General features: G+C 38.6%; 1 protein-coding gene across 3 annotated transcripts in view; it reads right to left on the bottom strand.

Moving 5' to 3' along the window:
• Positions 1-19,559, bottom strand: part of SIPA1L1 (signal induced proliferation associated 1 like 1) — a 78,293-nt gene that overhangs the window by 24,209 nt on the left and 34,525 nt on the right. For all 3 annotated transcript variants that reach the window (XM_059819357.1, XM_059819358.1, XM_059819359.1), the window contains exons 9-11: positions 16,892-17,170; positions 6,093-6,242; positions 979-1,103 (exon numbers count right to left, since the gene is read on the bottom strand). In XM_059819357.1, the coding sequence (XP_059675340.1) occupies positions 979-1,103; positions 6,093-6,242; positions 16,892-17,170 (554 nt within the window). The remainder of the gene's footprint in view (positions 1-978; positions 1,104-6,092; positions 6,243-16,891; positions 17,171-19,559) is intronic.

Here is a 19,559-nt window from a genome sequence, read left to right as displayed (position 1 = left end):
TGAGGCTGGCATTTGCCTTAAACTCCTACTGATCTCACTGAACCTTATTCTGTGTTCAACGCTAGTCCATTTGTATAGAACAAAAGCTGTGATGCAGTAAAATTATGATCTATATGTACAATAGAAAAAGCATAGAACTGTTTAATCTATGGTAACAAAGTTAGAAAAAAACAATCTAGCAATCTTGACCATGGTCATTAGGTTGGATCAATGCTCTTTGTAGACAGGACATTTCCATTGGTGTCAATCTCATTGGTATCCACTCAAGTGAAGCCATAGCTATAGCAAAAGGTCTGTGCGCAGAAACTTCAAATGAAGGCTTAACAAAAGCAAATTCTCAGTACCCAGCTGTTTTATGTAGTTAGCATGTTCTCTCAGCTGACACATTAATTGCCAAGTGCAATGAAAATGTATACACTGGTGGAAGGCGATTACCGAGTTATAGATTTACTTTACTATTTAAACTTTAATTGCATTTTTTTCCATTTTGTACATGGTATTTTTATAGCTTCAATGATCAAATAATCAATTTGCATTTATATGGCACCATTTGAAAGGGAGCATCACAAGTACTTTAGACAAACTAAGCAAAAATTAAACTAAGCCAAGCCACTCGGGAAAGTCAATGAGGTCAAACAAGTCCTCAACAAAAAGATAAATTAGTAAGTGTGTCTACCCAACTGCTTCTAAAAGGACAGAGTGTTTCAGGGTAAGAGCATTAAGGTAGATTTAGTCCCACAATCAAATGAAGAACTGAAATCAGTTCTTCCTCAGGTAATACTCACAGGTCTCAAGGAAACAGACTGCAGAAGCTAGTATATGCGCCAGACCTAATTATTCATCCTGATGAACAAGGTTAACTTTAAAAGACACTGAAAACACAGTGCTTAAGAGGGTTCTCTCTCTGCATGGAGAGGTACTGCCAAAGTCACCTTGTGGTTAGCACCACTTGCTCGTTGTAAAGAATTAATTACCTACCCATCTGGTCAGCGATACTATCCTCACTTCTTTGCCAGCTGGGTGTGGATTTGCCGCTACCACCCGCATCTGATTGCGTGTTCTGCCTGTCAATGGAAGCAGGGGATCTACGGCTAATTCCAAACCTGTTGTAACACCCCAAAAAACAAAGCAGATAATGGTTTTAAATATGCATAAATCTCACATAAGGGGAAAAGAGCACTTTTAAGAAGCTACTGTCAAACAACAGGGCAGAGCAACGCACAGCACAAGTGCTTGAGGGATTTATAATGATTTTCCATTTGATTTTTGTGGCAGCTCCAGGACCCATTTAGCACCTTTAATGCTTAAGATTACAGTACACATTAATTTATTGAACATCTTTGATAAAGATCACCTAGTTACAGTGCATACAATTAAAAAAATCAGACCCAAAACATCCAGAAATAAAATTATTAGTTTTCATTTACATAGACATTTACATGGAAAGGTGACCAGACCATTACATGGTTACAGAAAATTGACCGGAACAAATAAAACTTAAAAGTTTGGATAAAAGCCACAGAGAAATGAGATGTATTTATTGGGAAAAGATTTCCAGGATGGATCCTTTTAACTGGGAAAGCACTACCCCAATCTAGTCAAAGTGAGCATCATGAAGTTTGTTGGGACAATCCCATGGATCTCAGCCACTTTTCTGGGTTCTAAGCAAAAGACTATTAAGGTCATACCTAGGCGACGCAGACACATATGCAAACAACATAGATTCATTTGGGGCAATATTACATGACAAACATTTTAATTAAGAGTTTATGAAGTTGACTGTATTGGTTATGGACTCCCAAAACCTGGGAGGCATAAATTCTGTAAACTATGAAGTTATTGGATCATAAAATAATTTGAGTTTACTAGTGTAAACTAAATACAGGCATAGGAAAGCAGTGAGACGTGTATACCTAGTGCTGTGGAAGAAAGCATTCAGAGTTCAATGGACTTTTTGTAAATCCTGCTAGATTAGTCAGATGGATTTTGGAAAGCTCAACAGAGATAAAGTAAACTCAAGGAGAACAATCTAATGACAAAGGAGACACAGGAGACCGAAGTCTACATGCACTATATGCCTAAATGCTGTAAGAATTAAATCTAGATATAGTTCTGCATTACTTATAAATCATTCATAAATCTGTAAGAATTATAGTTGGGTTCACAGTTCGCAGATCAATCACTAAGAATTAGTCAGAAATAATGCATTTCTGAGTTGTTGGGATTTTTTTGGTTTTTTTAATCAGACATATGCTGAAGGAAAAAAAATTTACCAAAACTCTACATGCCCAGAGTAACACCCAAAAGAATTACAGGCTAATATATTCTCTATATATCAAGGAGTTTCTCTAGCTCTACGTTGTCTAACATAATAACAGAAAATAAAACATCCCAAACTGTGCTTTCTAACCACTCTACTACCTACAGACTGCCCCACACGACCTCCAATGTCAAACAGACATCTGCCACTATCAGAACAAGCTCAATCTGGTTACCCCATTTGAAAGTTTATGTACTTATTAACTCAAATGAACCCACCAAAGAAACATCACATGTCTCCGAACAATAAAATCCCACTCCTATCCTTAGACAAGCAGCTGGATGTGTGTGTACATGCAGCACAGCTCAATAATGCCACATTTTGAAACTTGGGCCTTCTAAATTTTACCCAAACATGACCCTACTTCCCGTTTGTTCACTGCTCCTTGGTACAACACATGGTTTCATGAAGTGAAGAACACCTGGATGTATCTGCCTTCTAAATGCAAACAATTTAAATTGAAATTGCATTATGTGAGTAATGCTTTTCCTTTTCTAGCCACGCAGACTACCTAGGATTTCTCTTAATCATATACCTAAAGTAAACATGATGAATTCAATACCAATTCAACAGATGCATAACAAGTCTAAACACAACATTTCAAAAGCTGATTGATTCTTTAAACACTGATCTGAGGTAATTTTCAAACTTATGACTTGTAAAGTATTTTGGGAAGATTAACTTTTCATGACAAAATAATTAGAAGTTGTTATCTAAAAGAAAAAGCCAAAACCCCAAGAAACCTTGGTGTGATGAAGTTGTGTTGTATCAATATTGTACTTTCTATGCATTGTCCTCTTACCTAAATGCCATAATGTTCATATGTATGCAAGCAGTCAGTTTTGCATTTCGCATATTTTGTGATGTGGGATCTTTTTTTCCCCAAGATTAGAGATATACAAGACCACCATAATGCTAATTTTATTTCATTAAAATCACCGCTTTACTAATTGAGCAGCAAGAAATGTCATTAGATTTCCTTTTTTTACATGAAGTGGGCTATTTAAAAGCAGGAATAGTAAATGCAGGTGGTGCTATATTCTATGCTGCTTAAATACATAGCCCATTAGGGTATGTAGGAACGAACCCATAAAATTCAAAGGAGAAATCAATCTGGATTAAAAGAACAGGGAATTTTTTTAAATATATATTTTATATATATGTCATAAAAAGAAACTCATTATTTCGGTATTTTCAAATTTCATTTTTACATTCTATAATCAGTTATTACATACACATCCCTTCAGGTAAACACAGGATAAGTATACAAAACACATATATACAGCAGACCAATCTGGATGTTCTTGAAGGCAGTGAAGTTTTTGCCTATACCCAACTTAGGATACGGACCAATAATCTAGAAGAGGCAGCAGTTACCTCTCTTACCGAAGTCTGACAGAGGTTGGACTCACACCCATGCTTCCAGTCATTTAAGTTTCACAAACCTTTCAAATCTGTCATATCATGCAACAAGAAAGAAACATGTACACAAATTACACAGTTGAGATTTCCTACACTGGGAAATCTCAGGGACTGGCATACCTAGAGCACACTGGAGCCTCACCTCAGGAAGATTACCTCAGGACATGGTGCCCCCTCGACTAGGTACCTACTCCAGCCCATTCTTCTCTCCAACATCTTAGCAATTGAATGCTACAACATCTCTTCCCTATTTTAACAACATATATGGGTTAATCACCAATCAGCTCTACCTGGTACATCAAACACCACTACAGAGCTGCCCTGAATCTGGTCTCTCAGATGAATCTCAACAGAAGATGCACATGGAACCGCAATGATTTTTAGTAATGTGACAGACATTACTTTGCTTTTTGAGGCAAGGGAAAGTTTCCTTCATAATTACATTTTTCATGCTTTCCATTTAGCCTGGTAGAAAAAGTTTGGGAAGTCCTGAGTAAGTATGATTCATGTGTACAAGGACAGTATGGGAGGCAAAGCGCTTTTCCTATAAGAATAGAACATAATAGTCAAATAACCGGAGTTTAATAAGTGATTTAAGAAAAAAAATCCAGTAAGGAACATGCAAACTTCTTGTATTAATTACTTCTTTCATTATTGCATTTAAACAGTGTTTCCTTGCAACAAATTAAAGCTTCAAAACCAAAAAGACTGCATACGCAAGGTTTCTAGGACACATCTCTTTGCTGAACTTGCAAAATGCTCAAAGAATGCTGTAGCGAACATATGTGTATAATTAACTTGAAAGATGGAAAAGGGTTGGGATGGACGCTGGTGTGCTCTGAGGCCAATTCAAAACAAAAACCCTAGCGTGTCTGAAAATCCCTTCCTACTCAATCAGTTATGGTCATGATGGTCTAAGGACATATGGCAGCAATACCTTTTTTTTGTAGGCCAAATGACGTAGTTGGAAACGAGCAGACAAGATATTGGGAGCACAAGCTGCTCTTCAGAATTCAAGGCAACACGTAAGTGCTGCCAGCATGAATGAGCCAGGAAGTATGCGGTGTATAAAGAGGTTAAGTGCTTTTTCCAGCTGCAGATCTCTGGACACACTTCTATTTATTTTCCTTACAGCAAAATTTAATGTGTTTAGAGAAAAATCTCCTACTGTCAGTAGGACTTAAGCACAAACTTAAATAATGACCTGAACAGGCCTGATAGTCTCATGAATCAAAGCCTTCAGGAAGGTGGGCAGCAGAGAAAAGATGGCCTCTTCAGAAAACCTCAAACTGAGCTGCAAGGAGAAGGACAGGGAAGACAAATCTTCAGTGCTCTGGCACAAGCAGCAGCACTTGTCCAAACACATGTTCAGAACAGCATTCTCTGGATTGACACAAAGCAGCATCCTCTTACAGGCACCTAAACAGGCAAGAGACAGTGCCTTGTGCTAAGCAGTTCCTGACGATGGTATTTAATCTTACTACTAATATATTTTTTTAAAGTGGAGAAAAAGATACTTCTACTTTACAAAAGACCCAAACCAAAATGAATTACACACAATGACCTGCAACATATTCAAGAAGACTTCAGAGGGAAGCTTTGCAGTGTGAACTATTGGCAGTTTTGCCCCTTGATCTTCTCTACAGGAAGTAATTTGGAATGTGGTCGACAGCTCTCCTGCTGCCAATTATTTTTTTCCCTACTTGGATATGCTGGATCTATTGCTCCTTTCAGTGCTCTCTGAAAATGATACAGATTTGATTTCTTCCTCTGCATGCTGCCCCTTACATTGACACTGGATCACTTCAGAGAGTTTGAAGACTTCTGGAAAGTTGGAAGAGAGCACCTTAAGCCAGGATGACTGTGAATATGCAAAAAAGATGCCAGTTGTGGATTACTTAGCACTTTTGTGCCTACACACCTGCAGTCTCATTTGCACTCAACACTACTTTGCAGTCTGTGCTAATAGTTGAAGCAAAGTCCCAAACCTATTACTTGTTTTATTTTAGAATCTATACCTGTGAAATGAAGCAATTTGCAACATGAAACCAGTACCTTTAATGATGATTTTTAAATACATAAAAGTCCCTTTGTGGAGTAACCTGAGCAGCTGTAGACCAGGATCAGAGAGAGGGTCACAAAGGGAAAAGGTGGAAGCAAGGAATTTTTAAAACTGACTTTTCCAAGAAGCATGACAGCGATATTTGAAAACAAACGTGTTTTAATGCATGTAAACAACAGCTGACAGGAGGCTGTGTAAGCACTCCTTTAGTTCAAGATACATTACAACAAATGGAACAGAGAACAAAAAACCTGCCTAAAAAGAATATGAAAAAAGTCTGGTGCCTACCCTTCTGGCATAGATTTTTGTCTGTATGTGCCCCCACCAGAGCCAGTCTCACTTGAGGATGATAAGTTGCTTGGAGAATTACGGCACTGTTGCGATCTTGCTAAGGCAATGGATGAAACTGTGACGTAGACATCAGAACCGGGAGACAACCTGTTCAGAGCAAACAAACCAGGCACATCAGCAATACTGAACAGCAGTATCATAGCGCAAAGCATGATGGACAACATCATGCAAATTGTCACATCAGCAAAGAACATGGCATCATGGAGACACAGAAATGAAGTCAGTTGAAGATCAGACATTTTCCCCTTATTAATTTGTTGGAAACCATGGAAAATCAGCTGTAAAAAGCTGGATGCAAGGCAGTAAACTAAGAGAGGCAAGTGTGGGAGGAAAATCCCGGCACACACTAGGAAAACAACCCAGTTTCTAAAGTCCTGATTTGTTTTTGCAGATTACTTGTAAGGAATAATGAAGCATGACATTCCTCACCCAAATACCAAACAGAACAAAATATTTCTAATTCTCAAAACAAACTCTTGGCTGGAATTTAAACTAACTATAGTGGGCTGTCTATGCAAACTCTTCCAAGAGTATCAGGCTTATCTCTATGCCACCAAACTTGTCCACATTAAATCACAAGGACTAAAAAATGGAATGTTAAATACCTTAAAATCCCACCTAAAAACTTAAGATTCTAATATAAAGCTCATTCAGTATAAAACTGATTCAACATATCAGAACTCTGTTTGAAAATACAGACCTGAGTGATATGAAGCCTCCTCCTTTTGGAATAACCATACAGCAAATAAATGGGCTAGAATTGCAACACATGCACCTGGACAGAATGGCTGGAAGCAGCAGGCTTATACTGCTCAACTCGTATATCTTGTTCTGTAGATGAAGGCTTTTTTAGATCATTTTCTGCTTTGTGCATTTTGTTTCCCAAACCCCAACCGAATTCACTGCTGCTAGCTAGTTTCTTGTTCTACTTGGTGGTGACTGAAGCCATTCAGAACTTCTGCGGTGATTTAAGTGGAGTTTGAATTATGCCATCCATGAACATCAAAATCCTACTGTGAACATAAACCATTACTCATTTTAACTAGGGAAAATACTATAACTTACACAAGTTAAATAGCAATTTAACTTTTAACATTTAAAAAATGCATTTTGACTTCAGTGAAACACACAGATAGTTGCCTCAGTACACAACTTGGGTCTGAGGATTTACAAGATCTTAGCCTAGCCACTTAATCAGATATACTGTAAAGGAATGGCAGATTTTAATCAGCTCTCACCATGCTGTAAGAACTTTTAAAGTTCAAAAACTCTTCTGAAAATGAAAAAAGCATTGCACTGATTAACGTTACTTACATATGTGTATATATCCAAAGAGAGAATGTGTGTGTGTGTATCTGTATCTCTCTCTCAAATTTGCATTTGTCCCCCTCAGTACTTTGCAAAAAAGCAGTAAACTAACAAAATTTTAAAACGGAACAAGCAATGTGACTGGGCCAAACACCTTGATCATCTGGAATTTCATAAAGTGCATATGACTAATAGCAACTCTTTCCCCAAACAAGAAAGGAATGATCCAATGCCTAACCACACATTTATCACACACCAATTCTGAAATATTTGATTGCAAAGAACACAGTTCAAGAGTTGAAAACTTGGGGAGCTGTGAGCCAAGCAGTTATTTTTCCCCAATGGCACTCTTATAAAGAGGGAAAAAAAAAAAAAAATAGTTCCACCAACAAAAATATGTGCTTTCAATAGCATTCACCCATCTATATAGGCACACAAATTTAAACTCATGTACGCTTGCAGAGCAATACACAGTTTAAAAGTATGACCTTTTTTCCCCAATACTAAATTAGAATTTATGGCAAGGAAACCAATTACTTCTCAAATTATTTCTGTAAAATTATTTCCTGTTGGAAAATGCTTCATTTTCACTTCAGATTCAGCTATGCCTTTTCTTTACTTCCTATGCCTTACCAAAAAGTGACAGCACTGTTCAGAAGGAATGTCAAGATTTCAAAATTATGTCATGGAGTTACAACTCATTTACAAAGATGAAAGAACTCGAGGGCAAACAAAATTGTATTATAAATGTGGTCTGAACAACAGCAATGAAAAACCAGTCAGGTAGGACATCCTATTATTTAAAGCAGCAATACATTTTGTTGGTACAGTTCACAATAGCACTAAAAAACATTAATAGCGAAAGACATTTAATTTTATGTGAAACATATAAATAAGACAAAAGAACTTCAGAGTAAATTAGTTCGAATTGACTTTTTGAGCTGCTTTGAAATCTATTGATGAAAGGCACTTCCCAAGACAAAAGGAGTACTGTGTTAGCAGTATGCCCCTATAGTTAAGATATTCTGTGCTTGTCTTTTATTTATAATTAAAAACCAGACTAAACCAAGCTATTATCTATTTCAAAAGACAGCTTTAAGAAGAAATTCCAAAATGGCTAAGTGCATGAGTCCCATAACTGAATTCAAAAATAGGCCAAGCATCCATTGCACTGAACAGATACAATTACATTGCAGTCAATTGAACTGGGATTATACCATGCATGATTTAGTTCTAACAGATCTAGTTCATCCTGAAAGGACTGGCTGAGTCTTGCCAAGTATGGGAAGAAAATAATCTTTTGTGAAGGCAGTGAGTGGGATGGGTGTACGTTTATTTTGTTTAGTATAACACCACAGACATTGAAAGCATCCATCTTGCTCTTAATAAATTAATTTCCATGTCATTAGCTGTAATTTTCCCCAGGTCTTCAGTATGGATATGTTCATAATACACACATCATAAGAAAAACATCAGTAGCACGCTTTGTGCCTATGGCCTAAAGCAGTCTCTAGTTATATGATCACACACAGGTGCCTTCTCCCTGAGGACCTCTGCCTCATGCAGTTTTACTTTGTGCTACAACTTCTCCTGCAAGAGCTGCACAGCTCGGAAATGACGGAGGCGAAGGCTGGCAGAAGAGAAAGGGTGGCCTTATAGTCAAGGCATTTCAGTGCTGACTGAGCAAACTGAATTCTTATCTTACACTTGCTGCAGCTCTCCTCAATATGACCACTGGCATATTTGTTAAAGAAAATTTTTCATTCATTGTCACTAATTGCAAGTTTCTCAAAGGCCTTATTTGATTCCAAGGCCCAATTTACTTCTGAGCTGAAAACTTACCAAAACAGCTGAAGTCAACTGAAGCTGTAATTTGAATACATAAAATATTAACAATGCTGGGCACACTTCCAAATATGAGATGCCCAAAATAGGACACAGCAAATGATTAGAACATAATTTCTCTCACTACCTTTGTTCTTAATCTGAAGAGGGCCAAAGACATCTCTTCTCAGAAGAGTTTTGAAAATTAAGTTTAATTAATACCCGTGAAGTATTCAGAAACTAAAGTAATGGGCGTCAGTGTAAAGCTTAGAGGGGAATTAATAATTGCATCTTTACAACAGGATTTGAATGCCATCCAGTAAATAAGGGATAGAGTAATGAAGAGGAAAATAAAATATTAAATAGCTCTTCTTTAATGAGCTGCATCCACCGTGTGAACTGAATGAGGCAGATGTCCTCTGTTAAAAGAAATTCTCGTAATTTAATCAAAGGAAGTATCAGAAAATACGGTTACACAAGAGTTCTGAATAAAATTGCACAGCAAATCTTAATTCTGGCATGCTTACCTTCCACGTGTTTGATTTCTGCAATCCTAATAATACTGCAAGATGTGACAGTTCTCTGAAAACACTGACTCAATGCTCTCATGTTAAAAAGGAAACCAAACCATTCAACAAGGAAAAAAGAACATCAGCAATTTTGGGGAAGGAGATAGCGAATGAAACAGAAAAAGCAATTACGCTGTCATATTGTAACTTCTCACACCACACTGTATACCTTCTCAAATATTTTTCTTCAATTTGATCTTCACATTTCAGAAAACACATATTATAACAAGAAAGATACAGAGGCAGGCAACGGGCAACCAGAGTTACAGAATGGCTTCCATATGAAGAAACTCTGAATAGGCTATATGGCTCCACAGATTGTAGAGAATTTTATCACATCTGCTTCAATCTGTCCAAACATGAATTATATTGGGTCAAGCAAACAAAATGATTATTCATTACCCCTCAAGACAAAAGAACAAGCAGGAGAGCTGGAACTATCAAGAGACCGATTAGCAGGCACCTGGATGAGGACGTACCATCCACAGCTCTTAAACATGTGGTACAGGTTCGTCCGGCTCCAGGCGATCTTAAACAGCAGACAGCCAGGAGACTGTCGGACCTGGTAAGGAGGCTTCCTTTATACTTGTAAGCATTTCTTATGCTTTTCCCTGGTCCCTGCTGATGGTCACTGCCAAACAAGAGACACCAACTCTTGACGTGACACAGCATGGCTCTTCTCACATGTTTTTGGAACACAAGAGTTTGGCCATACAGCCTGGTGAACCAACAAACCACTGATTTCCCACTGCTACATCCAGCTCTAGGTCCTAGTGCCAGTAGGAAACACATAATTTATAATCTCATGTTAGTACATGTTTTAATTTGAAGACTGTCATAAAAACTTTAAAATAACAAATCCTCATACCCTGTGAGGTAGGCAATGCGTGTGCTACAATGCTCACTTGACAAGCGGCAAGATGAGCACAGACACCTGCTTGTTTATATTACAAAAAAAGTCGCGGATCCAAGCTAAGCAGCAGAAGATGCAGATTTTTATATAACATGGGAACAGTTTAAACCAGAATCTGTCTGCAGGAATTAATCTATAAACTACTACTGGAACAGTTACTGTCACTGATTACACTGGCATTGTTTAAAGTAACATGAAATTTCAGGCAAGACTGTGCTCTGAAGTCCTCAGTAAGACTTAAAACCATTCTTTATCAACATTATTCTAATACTGCCAGACTGTGGAATTTTACAGCCAGTGCTTGACTGCAGTCATGCCATAATTCAGTCTTCCATTTGGTTTAAAGTATTGGCCGTGCTCAGACATTTTCTAGTTAGAGCCTTGAGCTTTCATCCAGTACAGTACTGAACTGCACACTGAAGTGCACGAGTCCAGCAGGATGCTCTGCTCACCGGTTTTCACACTTCCCAAATGTTTGTTGAATCAAGTTTTAGTTAAGACTGGTTCCAGTTTACGGTAAGTTAATTAAGATGAGATTATCATCTAACACTATCTCATCTCCTTTCCCTGCACATTTTTTTCTTAATGAAGTGTGGAAACCAAGTATACAAAATACAAACTGAAAATTGGGAGGAGAAAAAATAAAATAATCAAGCTCTAAAATTATATCTTCTATAATAACATTAGCTCTGGCATACTTCATATATATGTGGTTTATTATTGTTTTCCTTAATGTATCACTCTGATATTTATTCTGGGTTATATGCTATATAGTGAACTAAATGTTGTGAAAGAAGCCATAACTTGGAATTCATTGCATTTATATTATTAGATTTTTCAGTCTTAATGTTGCAGTAACATTAGAGACTTATTCTAAAATTTATAAAGTTTCAGGTTATTTTTCCTGCCTACAAATATGCATTCAAGGACCCAGGATATTATGAGGAACAGGGAGAATTTAAGTATAAGCTAGTGAGTTGGATACATGAAGACAATCCTATAAAGGCAAATTTATATCCTCTGCTGGTTAGGCACAGGCCTGGGCATTTGTCTCCCTTCTGAGAATCAGGGACTGTCAAGCAAGCAAGCTACAACAGTAGTCTCCATACGGAGGCAAGATGTTTTTATGTATATGAAGTGAAATCCTCCTGTTCTCAAGACCGGTAATGCAGCTTTTATTTATTTTTAAAATATAATTAAATGGACTAAAGTGAAAATATCAACAAAGGTAAAAAATAAATTTATTTCACTCAGTATGCCTATTTAGAGGCATCAAATATCACTAGCAGGTAATTCAAAAAGAGTTACACCTGTAGCCCTTGTACTCTGAGAGCACTTTGTACTCAAAGAGGGAAATGCTTGTCTATTAAGCTGGTTTTGTTCAAATTAAATCTCTCGGATCTTCATTTTTTTTCCTAAAAACTTAATATAAGTCTGGGATTTATTCTGATATGTTACCATTAAAATGAGTACTATGTCAGGTCTGACACATCAGAAATATTATAATGCCTCTATTTTATTCTTTGAAATCGCACCCGCTGGAGCTACGGCTAACGACAGTACAGACCTTCTGTGGTCCTGGGCAACTGCTATCAGCGCTAGTTCCAAAAATCATCTCAGATTCAGAGCTCAAAGAGCCATGGAGATCAATTTACTATGGGTTGTCTCAGCTGCCACGTCCCTTAAAACATAGATCACAAACTATAGATCGCTGTTTCTTAGTGGCAGATGAGATCTACCATCACTGTCACTGTGCCTGGCTCCATGAATGAAGAACATGCAGTCAAAAGGCAGGAGCAGAGAGGGATAAATGCCCCGTCCAGTCTCAGAACAACTAAGTATTAAGATCAGTCAAACATCAACAAGTCTGAACTGCAGCTCAGCACCGCAGAAACACAAGTGATAGCTAGTGATATCTAGACTACAACCGATGAATAAAATTGAGGTTACAGCTGTAATTTAGTACTGAAATTGCTTATTGATGCTGATCTTCATAGGTAAGTTTCCAGCCCCACTGACACCTAGGCAGTACCTTCTTTTCAAAAGTGAAGCTCTAATGGTAGTAAGGAAATCTAGAATATCTCTATTGCTTTGCTAATGAGCCATAATGACAGGTGCTTTTTTCTAAACCCCCTTAAAATTGCTCTATAGAACATAAATACTGCAGCAAGAGAGAGACTGAGGTAGCCATCTTGTATACCATGGTATGTTTATAATCATGTTAATTAGAGGGCACTTTTTGGATCACAGGGACCACCAGTATAGATCCCAGTACCCATATTACCCTTGGTCCTCCATTTCTCCAACCAACTGAGAGCTGAGCAAAGAACAAATCATAGGGATCAAAGCACAGCGGAGCATCGTCGCAGCTACCTGCACCAGAAACATGCACAGACTCCAGCACCTCCTGCTAGGTGATCATAAAATCAAAGAATCGTTTATGTTGGAAAAGACCTTTAAGATCATCAAGTCCAACCGCAACCCTAACACTGGCAAGTCCATCACTAAACCATGTCCCTCAGCACCTCATCCACGCATCTATTAAATACCTCCAGGGATGGTGACTCAACCACCTCCCTGGGCAGCCTGTTCCAATGGCTGACAACCCTTGCAGTAAAAAAATTTTTCCTAATATCCAGCCTGAACCTCCCCTGGGGCCACTTGAGGCCATTTCCTCTTGTCCTACCACTCGTCACTTGGGAGAAGAAACCAACACCCACCTCTCTGCAACCCCCTTTCAGGTAGTTGTAGAGCGCGATGAGGTCTCCCCTCAGCCTCCTCTTCTCCAGACGGAACAACTCCAGCTCCCTCAGCCGTTCCTTATAGGACTTGTGCTCCAGACCCCTCACCAGCTTCGTCACCCTTCTCTGGACACGCTCCAGCACCTCAATGCCCTTCTTGTAGTGAGGGGCCCAAAACTGAACACAGTATTTGAGGTGCGGCCTCACCAGTGCCGAGTACAGGGGCACGATCACCTCCCTACTCCTGATGGCCACACTATTTCTGATACAGGCCAGGATGGCATTGGCCTTCTTGGCCACCTGGGCACACTGCTGGCTCATATTCAGCCGACTGTCAACCAGGACTCCCAGGTCCTTTTCCGCCAGGCAGCTTTCCAGCCACTCGTCCCCAAGCCTGTAGCATTGCATGGGGTTGTTGTGACCCAAGTGCAGGACCCGGCACTTGGCCTTGTTGAACCTCGTGAAATTGGCCTCAGCCCATCGATCCAGCCTGTCCAGATCCCTCTGCGGAGCCTTCCCACCCTCAAGCAGATCAACATTCCTGCCCAACTTGGTGTCATCTGCAAACTTACTGAGGGTGCACTTGATCCCCTCATCCAGATCATGGATAAATATATTAAACAAGACCTGCCCCAGTACTGAGCCCTGGGGGACTCCGCTTGTGACCGGCCACCAACTGGATTTAACTCCATTCATCACAACCCTCTGGCCCGGCCATCCAGCCAGTTTTCACCCAGTGAAGAGTGCGCCCATCCAAGCCATGAGCAGCCATTCTCTCCAGGAGAATGCTGTGGGAAACAGTGTCAAAGGCTTTACTAAAGTCTAGGTAGACAACATCCACAGCTTTTCCCTTGTCCACTAAGCAGGTCACCTTGTCATAGAAGCAGATCAGGTTGATCAAGCTTGACCTGCCTTTCATAAACCCGTGCTGACTGGGCCTGACCACCTGGTTGTTCTGTACATGCCATGTGATGGCACTCAAGATGATCGGCTCCATAATCTTCCCTGGCACTGAGGTAAATGCTCGATCTTTATGCACTGATCTTTATGCTATGGAAAGTATGAAAGTCAGTGGTGAAAAATTAAATGAGACAGTAGTTAAGAGGGCTATGAAAATCTCATCTTTGTTGATTTTAGAGATTTTTACACAATAAGAATAGAAGTATCTGGGTTTCCCCAAAATCAAAGCTTTCTTTTATCATGCAGAGAAAAGACAAATGAGTCTTGGAGTGAGCTTACTGCTTTTTTTCCCCCCTCCAGTGTTCCTTTAAAATGACAAAAATGTATTTTTCTTCACTTTAACTGGGAACACGTTAACCTTATGCAGCTGCTATTATATTTAAACTTGATCCAGCCAAGACTAACATGTTTAGCAGACCGGAAAGATAAGAGAAGACAGTTTTCAGGGATCCAAAAAAATTCCCAATGAAACTTAAAAGCTACTTTGATAATATACTTTTAAGGATGAAAAGATCTAATAGAACCCTTTTTGAATAATAATAATAAAAATATTTAAAAGAATGTCTACAGGAGAAAACCCTCAGCTACATGCCTTGAAAATGAAGGAAATGGAAAGTCAAAGTTTCACTTTTTGAAAACAAATACTGAGTATATGGAAATGTAATTTTCACTTTGCAAACATTTGACAGGCCATAACCCCCCTCTAGAAGCATCCAGTGACTGGATAAATCTTGGATGCTTTAGGTGTGTGATGTTGCCCACATAGGATTTTATGCACAAGAAAAACACAGTTAATAATACTCCATCTCTCAGTGCAGCCAAAGGCTCACTCTTCTCGGCACGAGTCATGGAACAGCCAACTCGACACTCTAGACAAAACTCTCTGGTTAATACCATGCAGAGATGGTAGCATCTGAAAAAACCAGCAACTCAACTGAATCTGATCTTCTGCCACTGCCTTAAACTTTGCCCAGGTATTACTATGCCTTCTGTAATTACAGAGTGAGATTCTACCGCACTGGAGAGAGGGAAAAAAAAAAAACCACAACACCCCAACTCCTATTCCTTCAAATTCAGCATCTGCCTGTCTTCAGCTGCAACAGCCAGATATGGCCTGAAGCCATGCCATTATGTTGGTCCAAATATACCATTAGAGAGCTAAGTCCAGTGTCTCACTAGGTTCTGCAACCTTTTTCACAGACAATCTTATCAGGTTGTCTGTGAAATTATTAGTGCTTTCACTGTTGCAAATTTTCTTTTGCAGCTCACACTGATGGAAGCTTTAAGTATACATTTACTGAACTTACATAAAGCTACAACTGGGGGGGGGCACTCTCTAATCAGTTTGAGTGCAGAAGTACAATAGTGTCTAATGAAAAAGAAAGAAAATGAAGTCCTCACCAACTGTTATCATTTCTTAACAATGTGTCCTACACAGAAGTTTCCATTTCACCATGGTAGTTTCTTGGTCCTAGCTGTACCGTATTTGAACTTTTTTTTTAATCCCCAGTTCTTCAGGATGTGAAAAATGCTTTAAGTTAAATCATTACAACGCTCTTTAAATTTCCTACAATATGCATCTTATTTCCACCTCCTTGTATCTTTCAGCAATGTAAAACAGGATTAGAATCTGTCTACAGCTTTTTTTTTATTTTAAGGAATTGTCTAAAATAAGAAACACAAGCTACAAGTTTGTTTCCTGCAAGGGATCTCTTTGTAAATGCAGAGACAGTGACAGATTTGTATAGATAATCAAAACAATGACAGTTCACTGGAATACTATCAAATACATCTTTTTCTGTGAAAGAATGAAAATACTGTGACAGGATGTGCCTGATACCTTTATCTTAATAACAACTGCTTTCTTGTTTAAAAAAACCAAAACAACAAAAAACCCCAAAATGCTCTAGAGAAATGCAAACTTAAAACAATCTCTTCTCTAGCCTAAAAAGTTTGAAAATTCCCCAATCAGATATATTTGCTTTCTGTGCTGGTCAGAATTCTCTTGCTAATCACCCTGTTAGATGCTATTTCTGCCTTGGGAGCTTTAGGCAATGCCACCAAGCCCATATACAAGCTAAAATTTTTATTTACTTCTTCAAAATTAAGTACTCCAGGAACACTTAGATCTAAAACTTTGATTGTAACTCATTTAAAACTTAAATAACAATACAGAAGTTTTAGAATACCATCTAACACAGGGAAACAGCCTAGCAATCCCGTAACACTTCATTTTGTGGTTAATCATGCCAGGAAAGGTATTTCCTTTTGGCTAATGTTTCACTCATATTCATGTTGCCTTTTGACTAACTAAAACAGAGATTAAAAGAAGTCTTCAGATACTTAGATAAATCTATTGTGCTTTTTTCCAGACAAGATTCTGAGCAGCATTGAAAGGCCATTTGTGAAGACGACACATACCTCCGGCTCTCCAACGGGCGCCCATCACTAGAGATGCTTCGGGGGATGTTGGCTGCTCGTTCTGGGGGTGGCATTTTCCCTTCTCCTTTCCCAGAGCCAATCCTAGATGCTACCGGACTTTGTATTTGGGATGGTACCTGAGCCACATGAGGTCCCTGTCCTTTGCTTGCATTTCGCTGCCATTTGTTATTATTTCTGAAGGGAAATTTGAATTCATATGACATTCCTTCATTCACTTTGTATTCCATCACTGGCATACGGTAGTTTTCTGAAGAACTCCTGGAAATGAAGAAATTTAACATGCTGCTATAAAAAAATAAAATAAATATATCCTGTTCACAAGGACAGAAATCCGAAGACAGAAGCTGAATCAACTCTATAAAACAGTAGATATAAGATTGTACTTTTTAGAAACATATATTTAACAAATTTTGATACTCTTCATCTGATTACTGGGTTATAAAAGCTAAAAAAATCTGCTAGAAGGATATCTCCCCTTCATAATTTAAAAAAGTCATGAGTTTTAGAACTTACCTGCACCCAGACAAATAAGACCTGAAATGTTTGTTCTTTTTGAGATAAATCTTTCTGATGAACAGACATCCATTAAAAGACAAGATTCCCCTGAAATAATGCATTACACTTAATTTTCAAACATCTTTGGCTTTGGAGTACCTCAGTTGATAAATTTACACATTATGAAAACAAGACACTTGCTATAAATTTTAGATGCCAAGCCCAAAAGATGCCCTTTGCCTCCTGAGGATGTACAGCAGCAGGACAGCATAAGAATTGGAGTAGAACAGGACATAAGCTAATGCAGTCCACATAAGATGCAGGGCAAACGTCTGCATACATTTAAAATGAGAGATTTGGAAAGCAGATGTGACCTTCAGCTTCAGTGAGGATAATTTTGGTATTTCTCTTATTGTGATTACTTTGTTTATCTATGCACATCATTATCTAATGGGAAGGAAAAATAAACAGTGTAAAATTTTCTACTTCTAGCTCTTCCTCTAAATGATTATACCCTTAGTGCTCAGAAATATCAGTATCTCCTCCCTGCTAAAATACGAAACAAAGCAGATAACTTGCTAATGTCAGCATAGCCAGATAACAAGTTGTGCAGTCTAACAGGAGTAGACAAAGTGAAAGAGTTGGTGCTGAGGTCTTGCTGTCCACAATATACACATTTTGTGGTTCTACTTTGGCCTACCCTCTAGTCTTGACCTGCAAATTAAATTAGCAGTTGGAAGGCACGAAGTATGTTTCCGAAGCACATGTAGTTCAGCTTCATCTGAAAAGAAATGTTTGTGTGCTCCCAGGCCATGCTGTGATGTGAACCACTGCATGGTAGATGGCGATGATCGGGAGGTTTGTTTTCAAAGTCCACTCACAACTTAACTAAAATCTTGATATGCTTGTTTTTTCTTTTCCCTTCATATTTTATGTCTCTGCCATTCTTTCTCTAGTGATTATATACTTTAGTAGCTTGGGTTTCTCCTTGTTTTTGCAGACATAGATACAGTTTAAGAAGCAAGAATACACAATTTCCTCTTGCTGCTGTGTCCTTAACTTCAAGGTCAGCAATCAGTCTGATAAATGAGTTCAGTGGCAATGTTTTAATGACCATCTTTTAGTAGAGATAAAACCATAACAAGGCCTGCCTCTGTGTAGGGCATTAGATTGTGAATCAGGGTATTTGGATTTATTTTTGTATCTGCTACTGACATTGTACCTCTGCCTGTTGGCAAGTCATCTTATCTAACTGCACCCCTGCTCTTCCTCCAACTTTGTGCCAATCAATTTATTAGGATAGGGGCTGCTTCTCATATGGATGTGCTATACCAAGCAGAACTGATCTTCATTTTAGTTATGGTCTGTAGGAGTTACTGTAGTAGAAGTACTAAATGACCTCCAGAGGACACAGTGAAAGGATTCCTGTTTTGGAAGACTGATTGCCAAAGGAGAAAATCGCTTTGTGCAAAGATTTAAGTCAAGTCTCCAGTAATATATGTAGGATAGCTACAAATTCAAGACACAGTTCCTAAACCTTAATGATTTTGGATACAGCAAGCAGGATTAAGAATTGCTTTATCAATTTAGGCTGGATATTAGGAAAAATTTCTTTACTGAGAGAGTGGTGAGACACTGAAATAAGCTGCCCAGGGAGGTGGTGGAGTCACCATCACTGGAGGTGTTCAAGGAACATGTGGACAAGGCATTGCGGGACATGGTTTAGTGGGCATGGTGGTGTTGGGTTGATGGTTGGACTTGATGATCTTGCAGGTCTTTTCCAACCTTAGTGATTCTGTGATGTATGTGGTGTTCCATTTGGAAGACTGGCTGGTATTATTTTCAAACTTTGTTCTAACTTACCGAATCCTTAAACATGATGAGAGAAATCCCACCTCCCCCCCCAAATCAATAACTGAGATTGCAGAAATACTAGTAAAGCTTTTTTGGGATGGGGCACACAGGAACACCAAAAATAAAAATTTCATAAGTAGGCTATAACCCACCATAAACATTTGCTCACTACAAGACAACAAAACTCACTGATGCCGAGTACATTATTTCAAAACGTGCAGTAATTTCTCTTCCTGCGATGGGTCTGGATACACTAAAGCTAAGCCTGCTTTTGGCTGTACTTAATTTAGTTCAGGAA

The sequence above is a fragment of the Gavia stellata genome, chromosome 7, assembly GCF_030936135.1.
Source record: "Gavia stellata isolate bGavSte3 chromosome 7, bGavSte3.hap2, whole genome shotgun sequence".
NCBI classification, from domain to species: domain Eukaryota; kingdom Metazoa; phylum Chordata; class Aves; order Gaviiformes; family Gaviidae; genus Gavia; species Gavia stellata.
This window is presented reverse-complemented; position numbering and strand designations above follow the sequence as displayed.